We start from the raw sequence: 19,762 nt of genomic DNA, 5'->3' as shown, positions 1-19,762 counted from the left end.
AAGTGGTCACCAGAACACGAATAATACACGTGTAGAATCACCAATCAAACCTGATCTTAAACAAATAAATAAAATTAAGGTTTCACACACAAGTAGCATTTCTATGCTCTGCTTTCACTGCTCTGGGATCAGTTATGTAGTATGGAAACATTGCAAGTAAACACCATCTGAAAAGATAAGTTTCCTCTTACTTCTGGGAAACAAGTGTGATGTAGAGGCATTAGAGTGATGTGCAAAGACGTTTTTTTAATAACTCCTTTAGCATATAGAAAGGTTTGATGGTGGCAATGGGAACTCCTGTCATGTCCACTTTAATGAAACAGGTAAATTAAACAGGTACACACTCAGCCAGCATTTTCAGATTATCATCAGTGACAAATCACATCTTTGACTCAATGCGCAGCTGTGTTGCGAGAGACTAGCTACAGAACCTTTGCTCACCATCAGAAGTCCACACAAATAAAAGCATGAAAGCACAGCTGCTAAACAACTCAAACACCCTGTGATAAAAACTCCATCGCATTAAAATATTAAGTAAACCATTTCCCATTTCTTGAACGGGACCGTGTTGCTTCCAGCATCACTGTCGGCGAGCTTCTTTACAGATAAACAGAGCTTTGTAGGTCTTGATTAAGAGATTCATTTGTCTCACTCCGTCTGCTAAGTTTCAGCCTTCCAAGTAATTAAGGAGCCGTGGAGCACTGGATGGCCTCGGGGGTTTTCCCTCTTACTTTCATGCATCCATTTACAACGTAGCCAATGCCTTCCATATGTACGTTCATGCTTGATGACTTGTTACTTCCTTTATGGGAGTCCTCATGTAAATCGCAACTGATGTTGTAATTATCCTTTAAGGACTGGTCTAAAAGTAAAAGCAGCACTATAATTATTACCTGATATGGCTGCATCAAATTTAACATCTCATTAGAGGAACACAGAGGGCGTGGTTTAGTTTTGTTGTTTTTTTTCCAATCTTGCAATACATTTGCCACAAAAATATCAAGAGAAGTCACTTTTAATCAAATCAGGAGTTTTAGCCATTTTGATCAGCTCGGCTTTGACTGAATTTGTGTAAATAATGAGTTTTTGGACATCAAAAGGCTCCTGCAATGAACACAGGTGTCACAAACTTGGAAGTTTGGCACGCCGTTGAGCGATTCATCTTAGTGAGCAGGTGCAGTGTGAATATGCAAGAAGATTGGATGGAGGTGCCCAAACTTTTAAGACTGGGACCACAAATTTCTCGATAGATTTGCATTGAAGAGACGCAGCAGGGGACCCCTTGAATTCTTCGCTGACTGACAGCTCATCAGAAGTCCACAAATGGCATTCAAAAGCAAGAGAAAGTTGTCTTTCTTCTCAGAGATTCAGAAATACAATTATTATCTTTGCTGCCTTCTGCTGCAGCGTGGGAGAAATGAGGAAATGCTAAGCACAGAATTACAACAGATACGGGGTCTTTGGGGGAGAGCCTGGATTTCTTTTTATTATTCAATATTAAAATGTGAAAATATGCACACTGCAATATGGAGCTCAGTATGAAAGAGCTATAGTTATGTTAGCCCTAATAAATCCCAGGGGATATTCAAATTGCTGTAAACACAACATTAGTAAGTGCAATAAAAAGAATATTAAAATTATTAACATAATAAAATAGATGTATGAAACAGCTGAATACCAGTGTGAATAATGATATTATCCATCTTTGCTTGTGTTTTGCTTCTGTCTGGTTTCTTTCATGCAGATCCTTGTTTAATATGCAAAAAGCTGCATTAAAGACTGAACATTAGTAACAATATAATCAATAACATAACGACAGTTTTCACTCGAAAACATTAAAACTTGCGAGAGAATTTTTACAAACCTCCATGCACTTTACTTTCAGTCTCCCACATCGTTGTTCTCTTATTATTTTTTAAAGTCCAAGGTTGGTTCCAAACATATTAAAGTGTTAAACAGAAATCAAAAGCTTTGTGTTTCTTTCCCGACACACTTTAAAGTGTAATCAAGGAAAAAACTCCCTTTGATTTTGTAATGACTCCACTGACACCTGTGTTCATTCACGTTCATTGTTTTTCAGTAACTGATGCTTGAGAACTTCTTGTTTTCTTGTAGGTAAAACAAGGACCTTTCTGGGCCCCTTTATTCTTTTGCTTTTCTCTCTCTCACTCACTCTCTCTCTCGTTCTTTTTTAGTAGTACTAATAGCGTTGAATGACCAGCTTGACAAATGGTTCACTTATTTACTTGCTCAGCAGCTTTCAGCCTTGTCACCCCAGCTTTTATACTGTAAATGGGCATTTTCTCAGCCACAAAAATGATGTTTGAATTTTAAAGAACTTCAAGGACTTTGCAAGTTTATGTTGTTGTTTTTTCAGCTGCTTCACTTGCATTCTCATCTCTCTGGGCCTCATGTTTCAAATTAAAGCTATAAAATACTAAATCTCTTGAACTGGATCAACTTCATATATTGTTTGGTAAATATACTGATTCTTATATATCGCTTTTCTACTCTCCCGAAGTACTCAAAGCGCTCTATACAACACGCCACATTCACCCAATCACACCCATTCTCGCAAGCGCTATCTCTATACTGAGTGCTTTCTAACTACATTCACACACGTTCATACTCCGATGGATGCATCGGAGAGCAACTTGAGGTTAGTATCTTGCCCAAGGATACTTGACAAGCAGACTAGAGAAGCCAGGGACTGAACCACCAACCTTTCAATCAGTAGGTGACCTGCTCTACCTCCTGAGCTACAGCCGTCCCTTCTTCATGTCATAAAATAAGAAGAAAACAGGCCCTAACCTGGCAATGACACCTGTCATCAGTCAGTTATCCAATCACGAGCCTCTCAGTATGAGGGACTAAGTAGAAAAAAGGCTGTAATTCCTAAAGAGTTAATGAAAAGTTTTTGTGAAGCCCCTTGAATCACAGGAGCCTTTCCATCCATGGTGGTGTACAAAGGTAAAAATCACCTAAAAAAATGTCATAATCCAATAAATCATGGACCTAACTGTACATATGTTAAACCAGACAGCAGTTTCAGTTAAAGTCTGTTTTGTATCGTTAAAGAGCGAACCTGTGAAGATTGAATGGCCGTGTTTGGGAGATAAATATTCATGAAAAGCAGTCAAATAACAGGTGATGGTGGTTGGGTCATTTTCTTCCATTAGCGCTGCTGTAGTGTTTATACTGCTGTTGGAATATTAAGGATTTTTTTGAAGAAAAACAAAAACAAAATGCAAGTACGGTTAAACTAGTTTGAAAAGGATTATTTCTGACTTTAGCCTTCAACCCAGAAAACCCACGGATATACTTCAATGCTCAGCTGATTTCCCCGATGATCCAGCCTTTAATATACTGTCTGATATTCACTTTGGGGGGGAAGCAGATGTTTCAGCAGCAATAATTCTTAATGGAAGATGAACACTCGCCCTGTGTGGTTTTGGAAGAGGTATGTGGCACTCAATTAACTTAAATTCCCAGACCAGGCCCCTGGGCTGACTCCCCCCTTAGTGCAGAAATCAGTGGATGTGGAGCGATATCAATAATTCTTCTGTGCTCCTATTTCCAACCTCCTCTGTCTTCTACAGTCATTTGTAATTTGCTTGCCCGTTGTGAGAAAATTAAATGCAAAGGCTTGAGTCAACAAATTTTCTCAGATAAAAAAAAAGAAAAGACATGTTGGAAATGATCCTGTGCACAAAAGTCAGCAGCTGACTCAGACTAATGAGATGAGTTTGAATCAACTCGTCTCATTAGTTTGAGATGAGTTGCTTTAATATTCATTAAGTTTCAGGGAAATTTGATTAGACTGAAATCTGACAAACAAGTTATCGTGCTTTCTGCTGCTTGTCAGAAAGAAGCTTTGTTGTTTATTGGATTGGAGGCATAAGGCAGGAAACCATCGCTACAGCGGTGGATCTGCAGGTGCTGAAACAAATCCAGCGATCAAACTGCAAACATCGCGTGCCGCAGTTAAATTAATGACTAAGTCAGCCGAGAAAGGATAAGACTCCATCCTCTGTGCGGGTGACAGGTTGCACACAACTTTCCACCACTAATACAGGATTGCTTATGGTGGGATTACAGAAATACGGCTGTCATGAGTCCACTTCCACCAGCACAACCACTTTATGATAGGGATATTCATGTACTGCAGTGTTTATCACAACGTTTCCCCCCAACATCAACATCAAGCTCTAAATGCTTCCTATTTTAGTATGAAACACATACTTGAAGCCCAAATACATTTTTACAGCTTACATTTTTATACCATGGATTTCGTGGATATACATTTATACCATAACAAAGTTCTGCTGCATTATCCCAGTTTTAAAGTTTGAGTATCTGTGTCACCCTGTTCAAAATAATCGATTTTCTTCTGTTGATGCTTGAAGTTATTTTGAATTTCAAGACTCTGATAACTGAACATAGTAAACATTTTTATTAAAGGTGGGGAATGATTGTGATTTACAATGAATGGATCATTGGGATGATAAAAAAAATCCTGTATTTTGTCTGCATCTTTTCAGCAATAAAGCTGCTCACAACATCTCTTCATCCATTTGTCTTTTTTATTATATTTTTGCCTTTATTTTGGGAGAGCCATTATAAGCAAGAGGACAGAAGCTGTAATATCCTCTGATTTTTATGGGCAACTACAGAAAAAAGAAAAGAAAACAAGAACATACCAACTAACATCAATTATATATATATAACAGTGAAAGAGATGACTTTACATTTCTTAATAACACTCGGCTTTAAGAGGCCAAGTGGACACGGACAGAAAACGACATGGAAGTGAGTGAGAGAAATGAATGAATAAATATTAATGATTAATAGTACTTACAATGAAAGGAAAGGGGCAAACATGTAACACAAAGGGATAAAAATTTATTGTAAAATAAGTAAATAATCAAAATCTTGCGTACTTGTCCCAGTGTTGACTCCATGGTTACGGCCTTGCTTATCGCCATGGCTTTTAAAGTCATTTTGTTGCTGCTTTTGTTATTTTCCTTACAATTGAATCTTTTTTTCAGTTTTTCTTTTCCTTTTTTTCTTTAATAAAGTTTGGTTTTATTTCTGTATAGACATGGCTGATGAATTGCAGCAGTTTGTGCTTGTAACCTGGCTACAAGCTTTCACAGTTATAGTGTCTGACTGACCTTTTTGGTCCATGTAGAAATGTGACTCATTTTCTGTTCTTTCCCACTTGTACCAAAGCAACTCTGTGACCTTGGGAGAAAAATCCAAGCATAGCCTCTCTAACTAATGAACACTGTGTTGAAGGTCTTAACAGGTTAGTTTTTATTCTTAAATCACAACACAGAAGTCCTGACATGTATAGATAAACAGAGACTCTTTCCAACTCGAGCCAAAACAGGAAGAAGAAACACGAGAAGCTCCAGAAATACCAAGGGCTCAGAGAAGAGCTGGAGAAGATGTGGAGGGTGAAGGTAACGGTGGTCCCAGTGGTAATCGGAGCACTAGGTCCGGTGACTCCCAAACTAGTCCAGTGGCTCCAGCAGATCCCAGAAACACAATCGGAGATCTCTGTCCAAAAGAGCACAGTCCTGGGAACAGCTAAGATACTGCGCAGGACCCTCAAGCTCCCAGGCCTCTGATAGAGCTTGAAGGATAGACTGCCTGCAGGGGCGAGCGGGGAAGAAGTTTTATTCATCCTGATGCAACTGAAAGGCAAAATAAATCAATAGTTTAATCAGTTATTAAGCTATATAGTAACGAGGACTTAATAGATAGTGGCCAGGTTTAATAGTTAGAATTTAACTGTTTTGCTCATTCAAACTGTTATATTTTTTAAATTTTTAGGTTTTTTGTGATATTTTGTTTATGCTTTTGGTGTGGGAGCAGATGCAGTCTCTAGGGGTTGGGATTTGGGGTTTATGGTGGTTTTTCTGTTGGAATAAACAATTAAAATCTCTCTTAAAATGAGTTAATGAATTTGCATTTGTATTTTATTGTAAATGGTAATTAGACTCAAACCTGAGAGTGGCTAGAACCTGGAGGACATCAGATTTTTTTTTTAAATTAAAAATCCAGAAACACAAATTCCCCCAAAGTGCCAGTTTTACTTTATAAGCTACAAGGATATCTAACAAACGTTTTATGGTCTGGACGGGATTATTTTGTTTTGATGTTTTCTGTCTTCTCCCTCTCTCGGTCTCTGTTTTTGTCTCCTTTCGCTCTTGCTCTCAGATATGGGCCAGCTCTTCCTCACAGTTGGCTTTTCTCTTTCTCTCCCACACCTGCTGTTCACTGGCTAAACAGCTCATGATGTTTAAGGATCAGCTGATGCTGCTACTCTCTGGCAGGTTATTGTCTCAATCATAGTGGTAAATAGGCTTTGTGACTTATTAAATTCTTGTGTGGTTCATCAAGCTTTCATTTGTTCTCTGGTTGTGTGAAACTTTCAAATATACTGACCCGGATTAACCAGAGGAGCTTAAAAAGCATAACAACTTTAACTTCTCTGAACCAAACAATCATTAGCCACTGCAACTATAAAACCAAAGACTTACCTGCAGCTCACCTGCCTCTCCACCGAATCCTTTGTTTCCTCGCTGGAAACAACAACTACTGCCTCAGAGTCATATTACAAACTTTGCAGGATCTTACCTGTCTCATCTTGGCTGCTGTTAACACCTGCTCGCCTCTTCGACAGAAACTCCAGCCATGCTTCAGTAGTGAAAACTCCCTCCTGAGCCACTTCCCAGTTCTCTGATTGCTCAGTCCTCCTTCTCAATAATCATTGTCAAACTGATCAGTTCTCTGAGTCTAGTCTTTGGGCATTGATTGCAGTTAAGCATGACACACATTTCAACATTGAATAACTATTGGCTGATGGCTCTGACACTTGGACTGCTAGCCTTGGTTGAAAAGTAGTTCCAAAATTAAAGTAAATTAAAAATTTATATAATTTTTAAAACTGAATAAAAGTGCATAAAACATCAGAGGCGTAAGTTCAGGGTCAGCAGGTATTCTTCTCAAACGTTGCCTGGATGTGCTTTTTAGACTTTCTAGCAGCAGAAACCTGGGGTCAAAGAATTATTTAATATTATTCTATATTAACAAAACCACATAACACAAATGTGAGTCAAACAACTTTAGGCCAGTACTCATCCTGCTGATCTAACTGAGCACACACTGAACTGTTCCAATCAAAGTTGAGATCAGGAGCAAGCCGCACTGATTCTAATGATCCAGAGAAATACAACATCCATCTAATCCATCTCATCAGATGCAATTTACATTTAGATGAATGTAAATGTAAGCAGGCTTTGGTAATATTAACCAATCTTCAATCCTTTATGACTTGAACTACATCTTTGTCTTCAGGAATAAAGGTCCTGAATGCCTTTTTGGTGATTGGTACAGTTGTGAATGGGATATTTCCTGGGGGAAATTCCCAGATCGGCGTAGTTGGGATTTCCCTTGTAATCTTGAAGCTTCAGAGCTCTCAGTCACCACCACCACCATCGTGTGTGGGTGTGTGTCATCGCTGTTTCTCTCTCGCTGCCACACTTTGTAAGAGACAGTCTGACTGGCCGACATTGAAATATTGTCAACAACACCTTTAAGCATCCAGTGGGGTAGTTTTTGAGTTTTTGCAGACATACCAGGCTAGGTTTGACCTGGGAGATAAAGTTACTGCCATGTTTGTCAAGCGATATGCATTTTTCATTGTCTTGTTTTTACTGTTTTTACTGGGCCAAAACTTCAGCCAGAGAAGGTATAAGATCTGGAATAAGTGCTAAATATTGAAACTTTTATAAGTTTCACTGTAAAAAGTTCGCAATCCAGATCTGCTTTCAAAAACAATAAGTGAACACGCTGGTTATCCAAAGACTATAGCTGAACTGCTCCATTTGTATTTACTGATGTATTCCAAAACTGGTTTTATAGCACATATGATAGAAAACCAGTATAGATCCTGCCGAGTCGTGCCATTGCCTCTTAATTTGTATTCATTTTGTTACTGCTGTAGAGCTAAACTCCTAGCACCTAACCCTAACCTTATCCATGCTCCCTAAGCTATAACTCATGTCATATCAATCAGCAGAGAGAAGGGCAATACATTTACAGGATGGTATTGCTTTCTATGTGGAGTTTGTGAACATAGTTTTACAGTACACAGCACAACACCCATAATCATGTAAATAATTTTTCCTTTTGAACCTGTTTTGCCACTCTGTTATAACTACTGCCACAGCTATAACTGCTTTGGTACTAAACTCACAGATGCAAAAGAGTCAGTGTCAGCCATGTTGTTTGTTTTCACTCCCTTCCCTGAGGCTGGACGAGCTTACAGGCGTAAACAAAAAGCCAAAAGTAACTTAAGGTGTGTTTAAAGCACCTTCCTCAGGGGCCCTGTTGTTCCAAACGAACAGGAGTCATCAACACAGTAAATGTAGAGAAAACTGGAAATGAAGTGTTCATAAGGTAAGGAAAAAACAGGGTTTTTGGTTCCAGTTGTCAGAATATTAAAAGCACTGGCTCTGTGTTCATCCTTAGCTGTAATTATTTAAAGTGCAATGCACAGCTGAGGTATTAGATTCTTGGAGAGGTTTGTCATTTAAAGCCTCAAACAATAATTTCCACTGAACAGAAAATCAGTCGAGTCTGTTTCCAGCTGAGTCATTTACATATCAGAGCTGTTTGACAGGACAGCTTTCTGCGCAGGCAGCGAATTGTGAGCTCAGCTGTGAGGGAGTTAGTGAACGCCGTCTGAGGTGTTCTCCATCATTATATATGACAGCTGCAATGTGATGCATTATTGGCCATAATGAAACAGGCTAATTCATCACACTGAAATGTGGATTTAAGTTCCGAACGTTCTGCTGCTGGTAAGCAAACCCCACCGTCTTACATCAAATAATAATCTAACGTCAAACACTGTATTATGCAGCATCTTATAAATCTCACGGAGGAGTCAGTGCGTGGTAAACACTAAATAGCGACGGTGTAAAGACTTATTAGAAGATTGTGAGACGTGTCTTCAGTTTCTGCAGCTGCCGAGAGATTCTTAAGTGAACTGAGCATTTATGCATTTGCTGTTCAGAGAGTCAGAAAGTAGGAAACTTTTTTTAAAGGTAAACATAAATTTTGTTGAAACAGGTTTCCTTTTTTCTTTTTTCCTTTTTTCTTTTTCAGTCACCAAAAAGGGTTTTGGGAAAGGTGTGCTCTTGCAATCTCGTGATAGCCTGCCCATGTTTTCTCACTGCTGGGGTCTGATGTCTGGCAGAAAATTGAAGCCGGTCAGGTGTGGCGACATCATATCCACAAGACTGAGGCCTTTCATCTTCCACAAAATTTGCCAGGTTTAAAGATGACACGAGAAACCCTGTCTGCTTTATCTTAAGTCTCTTTCTCAGCAAATGTACCCATAAATCAGCCGAAAACCACTCGATATGCTAATCGCTCAGAGTAGATATCTTCATGTGTTTAAAATTTATTTTCATGGCTGTAGTCTTTTCACATCTTGCATTATGCGGTATTTGTTAAAGCGCTAACAAATGCGTGTCCACATTCTTGGGTTTATGGATTTTTGTGTGAGCTGTCAGCTGTAAAATTTAAATTTAATGTCTTTGTAGTTTCCACACAACACTGGATGCTGACATCTGACTGAGTAAAGATGCTGTAACACTCAAAACTCTCGCTCAGAAGCTCGATTACAAGATGGAGAATATTAACAAGGAAAAAAGGAGAAACGGAGTTCACCAAAAAAAAATGTACATTGATCTGAAATAAATATTTATCTGTACGTCACGTGTTTGGCATCTATCTTTTTCATCTTATTTAAGTCTGTAGCTGTCTTTTTTTAATTCACTTTTCACTTTTATGGAGCCATAAAACGGAAATTTGAACAAAATCTGGTACAAACTAAGTACCGCAAAACTGTCCGCTACAGCCAAGAGAGATGAGACATCTGCCGATCCTAACATCCACCAGATGAACTCGTTTTCATATCTACCACAGATGCAGTACTGTGCATATAAAGCAGTGCCAGGATCCTTTATATTTTAAAGTTTAAAATATGCATGTCTTGGCAAACGGAAATACATAATCTAATAATAATAAAGACAAATGTCATTATTTCACCACATAGAATCTTTGCATTATTCTCTACAGAGTGAGTATCTCCTTTAGAAAGGAGCTTTTTCAGAACCTCACAGTTTTGACAGTGCGTCTGTGGAGGTGTAGTTACTGAGTGGAAACAATGGGAAGCAGATTTATTGAAAGCAAAAATATATCAGCAGGCTTGGGTATGCATCTAAAAAGACTTTTAAAAAAATGAGTCACAGGACTAATTTGGTTTTCTTCACTGTGGACCAATATGAAGGTTGTTGCTTTTCATGACAAACTCTGAGAAACTCTGACAAAAGTACCTCATAACTCTGTATTTCCCGTCACTTCTTATAAGCGTTTTAGTGTCTTTTAGCTCCTTGTTTTGATTTTATGACCCACAGCTTTACTGTCTGCTTCTTTCCCACCATGAACGCCAGCCTTACTGTTTCCCTTTTAATACTATGATAAAAATGACTGTAAACTACCTACAAAACACCAAGCAGCCAATGTCTATTGACTATCTGGTGAGCATAATGGAACGACCTTCAGCTAAAGGCTGAGATGTTTCCCTCAGGAGGATGAATATTGGACTTACATTCATTATGTGGCCAGAATATAAACTCCAATTGATTGCTAATGTTGATGTTTGTCTGCTGGTTGTTATTTTTGGTTGTAAATGGGACCGGCTATTAAAGACATGTGAGCACTGTTCAATCTGACGGGTTCATTGTAGAATCGGTTCAGTTGCTTTGTGTTCTGCTGATTATTTTCTCACAATGTAACCATAAAATGTATTTAAAATGCAGTTTAACATGTTTGAGATACCTAAACCTTCATACAAATTACAAACCACAGAAGAAACAAATCACATTTTCCTTTCACAAATCAGTTTCTTTTTAACTGTTGACTTCTAAAGCAACAATAAATCACTAAAATCAATCACACACCCCATTAAGCCACTTTGCTCTTGACTCTTGAGGACACATTTTATTTATCTTAGGTAGGAAAGCAGTGTACTTACCAAACCCATAAAACACAGACAGAACAACACCAATGGAGTTCTTTATGAGGAAACCCACTAACTACGTTTTATATATATAAAAAAAAAAAAAGATTAGCATGGTGCCATTGCAGGTCCTCACAGAGGTTTGCTCCTTTGTCCATTCTTGTCTTTCGACTAAACATATTATGTAAATGATATGCATATCATATCCCACAAAAGCTGAATACTCTACCGTTTGTGTCCCAACCCTAGATAATGGGTGATACATAATGTTCCATTTATTATTTGCATAAAACTTTCCTTTTCTATGTAACAAATTCAAATATTTCTTCATAATTCATATAAAGAAACTTGCTTTGGCTTCCCCATCCCACTTAAATACAGTTTGGAGGAAGGTAAAAGATTCCTGGTAATTACAAACAGTCCAGTCAATGATCATGTCAGCTGGACATCAACAGATTAAATATGGCTTGTTCGTTAATTTCTTGCATCACTTCACACAGCTATTGGTGAAGTTCACAGCTATGCTTCTCAGTTTATTGCACTACTTATTCATAAACCTGATATTTTAGATCAGCTTTTTATATATTTGTTCACTCACTTTCTTAAGATTTGGTAGAAATATGAAGAAAAAGTTCTGTAAACCCACTCCCAGCCTTTTTCAAAAGTAATAAAAAGGGTGTCTTTGCTACAAGAGCAGTTTAGTCAGATATTGCCTGTACTCCTGCTATGGTGGCATTAATGCAAAAAAGACTTCCTTTTTTTGCTTGGCACCAGTACGTCCATCTGGTGATATATTTGACTGCTGTCTTTCATCAACCACTCTGCACCTCCTTGCGTATCCTCTGTATTGAAACAATTATACAGGCTGGGAAACTGCTTTCTTGTTGTGTTTTTTCGGACATAAATCTCTCGTGACTGCAAACAGCAGATGGGCTCGTAACCCTTTACAAATGGCTTTTGGCTGTGCACACTCAGCCACGGCACAAAAGCAGCAGGAAAACAGGACTTTGGTGTGTGGAGAATTCAGTTTCACCTCAGTCTTGCCCACAGGGTCTTTGGGGAGTATTAGATTATGACACTGCCAGAACCAACATCAAACCTATTGTGCAGAAAGGTCACCAACACGCTGAAATGAACATGGCCTCAGTCCATCAGAGGGACTGAACACTTTTTATGACACCCACCCGTTGCCATGTTCAGGGATTTCAAGCTGCTGAACGATATGTGGATTTGCAGAAGTTTGATTGAACACGTTGGGGCTAAATTCTCTGGGTAAATAATGATAATGAGCAGTTTTGGAGTCACCAATTTGTTCTGGATCGTGCAACTGTTCCACCTAATTAGGAGTCTGTTTACACGAATGCTGTACAACACAGTCAAACAAAACCCTGGATCTCGCCGGCTTTGCATAAATGGGGATTTTCTTTGTCGGATGGAAATTAAACTTCTCGGATGGATCAACTTTTGCTGAATTTGAATCTGATCAAAGGATGCATTTATAGATAGAAAGACTATCATGATTTACTATTGTGATGTTGTCAGTAAGTTTAATCCAAAAGTGGTCATCTGATTAGAATATAAATATTTATATATATTAAAAAAAATGCAATAACATTTATCATTTCGTGATAGCTTCTTAACTGTTTCTCCCCATGTTTTTGACCATTAATGAGACTCCGTGTTGCAAAATCACAACACCAGGTGACTTCGTCATCTTTTATTTTTGCACAACATCAGACAGCTTAAGCAGAGGAAAATATGCACTTTGCAAGATGTCACTCCAAAATCAGCAGCAAATAAACAGAGGTAGTTTCTTGGAAAATAAATGCAGAATGAATGCATTGAATCTGAAATGCTCAGTCATTTAGGGCTGCTGTGAAAATAATTACCCTTTTGCATGGAACCATTTTTTAATGTCAAACCCAGTCATCTGTAATCTGCCGTGATTTATCCTGCTGTTGTCCTTTAATATATCTCAGTGTGACTTGTGAATTATCATGATGACAACCAAACCCAGGATAGCGCAAAATCACAACAACAGTTGGCTCACAGCGCTTTGTATTGTGAGGTAAAGACCCTACAGTGACACAAAAAGAGTTCAGTTTAGAGTCTGTTTTCAGCAGCGATGTTCAAAAACTGTCAAAGAAAACACGGCTAACAGCATCAAGGAAGCTGAACAGACAAACAAACCAAATAGTTGAATTTAAGCTAATGGCGTCCAACCTGCTTGCCTTTCTCAAAAAGGTCAAAGATTCAAACATGTTTGTACATAAATATCACTTCAGACTTTTCCACGGTAGCCCTCATTGCCTTAAAACAGTAAATATGTCCTTTAAAAAGGCAGATAAGAAAGGAGACTTGTTTTGGTTTCACTTCAAAACAAACATATAAGCAGAAGGGCGATGTTTGCAGGGCGATGAAACAAGGTTGGAAACCACAGGTGCATGAGTGTATGAGGATTCTTAACCTGGGCCAGGTGGGCAGCCTCCAAAAGGCTTCATCATTTCAGGGAGCCAGAAAGTTTCAGGCACAGTGGGGATGAACTGTTTTGTGCTACTGTTTTGTTTTTTTTTTCTTTTTCTTTTTCTTTACAGATTAAGTGCAGCACTGACCACACAGGCATTAACACTAACAGTTTTGTTTTTCTTTTGTTTTGTTTTTTAAATAACATTTTAAAGAATAGTTTGACATTTTGAGAAATATTCTTTGACTTGTTGCTGGCTTGGATGAGAAGATCAGTATCACTTTAATTTCTCTGCAGTAGTTATATTGTATCAGCTTAGCTAAGCTTAGCTACACTTGCTATATCTAAATCAAACACATATATCTTTTTAATGATGGGGGGCAGTTTTATGGCAATACTAACTTTCTCTATTTTCCACTTGTTATGTGCATTGAAGACCAGCAAATAGAAAGCCTTCTTTTTTACTAACTAACAAAACTTATATAATGCGCTACTTTCAGTGAGAATTTGTTACATTTCTGTGTCAAGGTAGTGCTTATGAACAAACATGCTACATATTTACAGACATCTTTTCTTCTTATCTTCTCTTATGTTGTCCATTAAAAAGAGCATTAACTTTTCTCTTTCCTCACTGCTAACCAGTTTCTGAAGATATCTGCCTGACCCTGGTTCTGCCCGAGGTTTCTTCCTGTGAAAAGGGAGTTTTTCCTTTCTACTGTCATCAAATTTTCATTGTTGGGGTTTTCTTTCTAATATTCTGGGATCCTTACTCTACAGTATAAAGCTCCTTGAGGTGACTGTTGAGATTTGGTGCTATATAAATAAATTTGAATTGAACCAACTGTTGGAAAGTCCATTGAGCATATTTCTCAAAATGCCACACTAAGACTCTGTCTTGTCAACGATCTGGTTTTATGACATTTTGTGCTTGTAGGCTGCATATGAAGAATGATCTTAGTGTTCAAAAAATAGAAAAGTTTAATGGAATGGAAAAAACTGAGCTGAACTGGGGGTTTGTCCTGGCACATAAATCACCCATGTGTGCATCTTTTGTGGATGTACAGGGGGCTTTATCAATATCGGTCCTTTAATACAGAATTACAGCACAGTTCATAGAGAATAAGAGAAATGTGGTGCACATTAATCAAACTGGGAAAGCCTGTGAGAAGTCTGTAATGAAAACATCTATGCTGAAGCTTGAGGGGACTCCTTGAAGGGTGCACGCTGTCATGACTGGAAAAGCAGGACAATGAGACAGAAGTGAGGCATAACAAACACAACAGATTTCCCTTTTTTTCCTGTGTTTTTTATAAATTCAATTTGATATTTCATGTAAGATTGTCACAGTGATGCAGCAGCTCTGCTTCACAGCTAAAAGGACTTTTTCCAGGACTTGCAGAGAATCTTGTGGAAGGCATGTCTGAAGTCCCGGTTGAAGATGGTGTAAATGGCAGGGTTGAGGGAGCTGTTGCAATAGCCAATCCAGAAGAAGAATTTAAAGAGGGGGTCGGGAATCCTACAGGGTTCCCTGCACACACCATACAGGCTGTAGCTAAAGAAAAAGGGAAACCAGCAAACAACAAACACTCCCATGACAACAGCCAGGACAAATGTGAATCTCTTCTCCCTGGCTTGGGAGATCTTCTTCCTGGCTAGGGAGCTCTTACGGCGTTTCCTCCTGGAGGTGAACAGATCCATGGACTTGATGCGAGTGGATTGCTTGGAGAGCGAGCTTTTCTTGTTGCTGATCCTCTTTGCTCTCTGGGACTCCTGCAGCTGGGGCTTGTGACCTTTGCCCTCTGACGAGGAGCTCTCCTCCATGTCAGGCTCCTCAGTCTGTTGCCCGACGGTGACGGTGCGTTGGCTGGGCGTAGGCGGGCACTGACAGTGACCGTTCTCCCTCTCGCCGTGGAAAGGGGAGGTGGCTTTGCTCAGTCCATTCTCAGTTTGTGTAACGCCATCTGGCCCGGGTTTTTTTCCCGACATGCTTCTGGTTCTGGTTTTGGCCACCTGGTATATTCTGATATAGACCAGGATCATGATTAAGCAGGGAGCGAAGAAGGACGCGATGCTGGAGGAGAGGATGTACCAAGTGTCATCATTCAGCTCGCACTGAGGCTGAGAGCTGATCTCACTGTTGCTGTCGATAGATATGAGCGGCGGAGAGGAGATAAACGCAGATATAAGCCACACGATCAGGATAATGCACTTGACGCGTTTAGGAGTCCGCTTCAGGTTGTACTCTACAGCCTGCGTAACGGACCAGTATCGGTCCAGGCTTATTGCGCACAGATGCACAATAGATGAAGTACAAAACAAAACATCCAGAGCCAGATAAATACCGCACCAAACTTTTCCAAAATACCAGTAACCCATGAGTTCATTTGCCAAAGAAAACGGCATCACGAGAGTGGCGACCAGGATGTCCGCTGTGGCCAGAGACACCAGGAAAAGGTTTTGGGGGGCTTTCAGTGCCCGGCTCGTTAACACAGCGATAACCACAAGAATATTTCCAACAACGGTAAAAAGAATGAGAAAACTTACGAGAGCGGCGATGCCAGCTATCGCTGCTAAAGAATATCCACTGTCCAGCGTCCAGGAGGAATTTAAATGGATCACCGTGAACGCATCCATTCCGCTGGCGTTGAACGAATCCATTGTTACATATATTTGCGTGTGTGTGTATATCCTGGTTGGATTTTGTCAGTTCTTTTCAGATCTCTAATGCTCCTGTCATTAGAGTCCATCAGAAACGCGTTCCTCCGTGGTTAATTTACAAATCTGACGACATGGATACGGGCGCACGCAAAAAATAAAATAAAATCCCAGTTAACGAAGTCTCTGGAGGCTCTTACAGCCTGTTGATCGGGTGTGTCTCAAGACAACTTGCTTGAATTGGAAAGACACCCCTGGTATAGTTTTGTCACGGCTCCTGTTCGTCAGGAGTTGAATGACATCCAGCCGCAGCTCCCCTTCCTTCAGCATGGTGCGCTCTCGCTCTTAATGATGCCCCAAGTGTTGTTCTCATAAAACTCACCCACTGCCGCCCCGCCCCCGGCACACATTATTTTCATATTGTGGGAATGTGATAAGGCTGTGTCCACATGATCTCAAACCGATGCAAAAATATTAATGTAAATAGTATTAATAACATCTGAAAATGTATAAGTCGATAAGAGAGCGAGAGAGAACTCTGTATATTGACGTGCTGGTTGAGTTTTAAGTGTCTATAAAACCTGAAAAACTTCTTCTTCTCTTTAATAAACCTCAACTCACTGGAGGTCAGTATTGCTGCACTCATCACCATCAACTATTTCCCCGCTGCAGAGTCCTAAAGGTTGTTTATGGCCGTTAAGGGAAGAGACAGTCAGCCAGGCCGTGTGAGATGAAATGAAAAAAAGAAAAAGAAAGTGTGATCAAGAGTCGGACAGGATTTAATTTGTGGAGCGCCGTGTGTGTGTGTGTGTGTGTGTGTGTGTGTGTGTGTGTGTGTGTGTGTGTGTGTGTGTGTGTGTGTGTGTGTGTGTGTGTGTGTGTGTGTGGCAGCAGTTTTGAGGAGATCACGGAGGCGGAGTGTGAGAGTTGGGATTTTGGAGCTGAGCTCATTGCTGAGAGGCAGGCTGCTAGGTCTACTGCGTTTCACCTCATCGTACACACACCTCCACGCTACATGAGCCCCTCCCCCCACCCCCACCCCCTCACACACACACACACACACACCTGCATGCACTGGTGTGCGTTATACTTGAACATCTGGCAGTACCACTGGGGGATGCACAGCACGTATGTTAACAGGTTAAAAAAAATAAAAGATGCCTGGAGCTATGCCAGTGTTAACATTTCTGAGCCCCATGGGATCTTTTTAAAAAAAAAATACGAATAACACAACTTGACTGTGAAGAAAATTCAAAATGCCAGCTACTTCTACCAAATATACGAAAACATGAGCGCAAGAGACGGAATTTCACAGCTTTAATTCTGTTCCGTGGGGCAGCAGTGTTAGACTCACGTGATTTCCTCAGCAGATTGCAACGGAATTATATTTTCAACCTCAGTTAGCGCATTTGTATGCACAAAAAATCCTGCAATCCTTCCCACATACATAGGAAAAAACCCGAAAAATAAAACATTGCAGCAGCCGAGTGTTACATCCACCCGCTTGAACGCACGTATACACTAAAGAATACATCTGAATAGGTTTAACCCTTGTATGGTGTTCGGGTCTGTGAGACCCGTTTTCAGTTTTTTTCAAAAGAAAAATTAAACAATTAATTATTTTTTCAACCTGAAATTCATTGGCTTTGGCTTATTTTCTGTGAAGAACATAAATCCGAACTAATTTTCAATGACCTCATACTGTACCTCCCCCCACGCATTTACATTACATACAAGGTGTTCGGGTCCACTGGACCCAGGTCTAATAAAAGTGTTGAAAGTGTAGGTCCTGTGTTCCCACACTCTGTCTTCCTCCTTTCTGGTGCTGCTGATAGTGTTTTCTTCCCCTCCTGCTCCCGCACAAAGTTGCAACATTGTTGAAAATTCAACTATCAACACCGTCTGCTCTTACATTCCCGCACATTTTACCCTCTTTCTTGAGGGATCCAAATTTTATTTTCTCATACCCTGTCCCACCTGCAAATTAGTGGCATAATACTATAAATAAGACTTTGCCAGTGTGGTTCCTTATCACAACTGATCAAGATGGCAAAAGATTATCTGCTGCGAGGGCCATCCAATTGATTTTGGAAGAGGGGCTTCGGATGATGATGTTGACAAAGAGGTTTCAGAATATTTCACATTTCTGAAAATTCAGAGTCTGACAGTGACTTTGAAGAAGAGGATGAGGTTGAGCACCATTTAGTAACAAAACAAAGACAAGTACCCCATCTGAAGCCAGCTCCAGGACCAGAACAAGCCCACCAGACAGCAAGTGAAGAAATATGGATGTCAATAACTGGTGACATTGAATGGTCTTCTTGCCCAAGAAATGAGCCACCCTGCAGAGCTGTTACTGTGATAAGCCAGGGCCAACACGGCTGACAGTTACTCATGTGCAGGACATCAAGTCTTCATTTGAGCTTTTCATCCCAGATTCCATCCGGAAAATTATTCTGGATTGCAGTAATCTAGAAGGAAGGTGTTTTTTTGGAGAGAGGTGGAAGGAGATGGACCAAATTCATCTAAGAACCCCAAAGGCCTACTTTGGGGTTCTTATCCTTGCAGGAGTTTTCAGGTCCAAAGGGGAATCCACAGGATCCCTGTGGGATGCAGAAACCGGCAAGAACCTTTCCGTGCATCAATGTCTCTGGAAAACTTCCACAAAATTTCCAGGATTATCCGTTTTGATAACCGAGACGACAGACTAGCTCGACGGCAGAGAGACAAGCTAGCTGCCATCAGGACAGTGTGGGATAAGGGGTGCACCACCTCCCCCTGTTTTACAACCCTGGGCCTAATGTCACCATTGATGAGCAGCTGATCCCATTTAGTTGTGAAACATATTGCTTCACGTGTAAATGTGTTGTGTCTTTCCACTCACTCCAATTGATTATAACTGATTAATTTTTTTTATAACATTTTATAAAAAACAAAAACGAGAAGCACATTAATTCATAAATGTGATCTAACAAAGGTAAAGGGAAAAAATTAACCATGTTTGCTGTTCATATGTCTTGTAATTGGGATGAAGTAAACATCTGTTGAGTAATTTAACATAAAATTGTTTGATAGTGTTAATTTGGAAAGCCAAAACTCTAGCGGGTCCACCAGACCCATGAACACTGGCTGAGTAACAAAAATATGAACACCACACAAGGGTTAAGATGAAGAGATGCCTGAGTTGATAATCATGACACCCACTGATCTCGATCAAAAGCATTCATCACTCAATTATACTTTACTTTATATTCAAGACCAGAAAGATGTGACTGAGTCTGTGGACTAATAATATGCCAACTGTTGAAAATCTAGTAGAAACATAACCTTTAGCCAAAGCATCTGAAGTAAAATGAAAAGGCGATGAAAATAAGTTTGAAGTAAAACCACTTTACAAATGTAATAATATGACCAGTGTCTTTAATATCTACATCAATAACTCAGCAGCATCCCATTGATACACAGTCATCCTCCTTAGAAGTACTTCATGCACTAAGTCCAAGTGTCTCATCACACCAGCTGACTTAAAATAGGTATTTAAA

General features: G+C 39.7%; 1 protein-coding gene across 1 annotated transcript; it reads right to left on the bottom strand.

The window, feature by feature from the left end:
- Positions 1-12,865: 12,865 nt before the first annotated feature.
- LOC309703828 (alpha-2 adrenergic receptor) lies at positions 12,866-16,559 on the bottom strand. Its single transcript, XM_082528748.1, has one exon. It carries the CDS (start codon positions 16,221-16,223, stop codon positions 14,937-14,939), a length of 1,287 nt encoding a protein of 428 aa, XP_082384874.1. The 5' UTR covers positions 16,224-16,559; the 3' UTR covers positions 12,866-14,936.
- Positions 16,560-19,762: the final 3,203 nt, after the last annotated feature.

This window comes from Aulonocara stuartgranti (genome assembly GCF_965226115.1).
Source record: "Aulonocara stuartgranti genome assembly, chromosome: 3".
NCBI lineage: Eukaryota > Metazoa > Chordata > Actinopteri > Cichliformes > Cichlidae > Aulonocara > Aulonocara stuartgranti.
The sequence above is the reverse complement of the archived record's forward strand: the minus strand, read 5'-3'. Positions and strand labels throughout refer to the sequence as shown.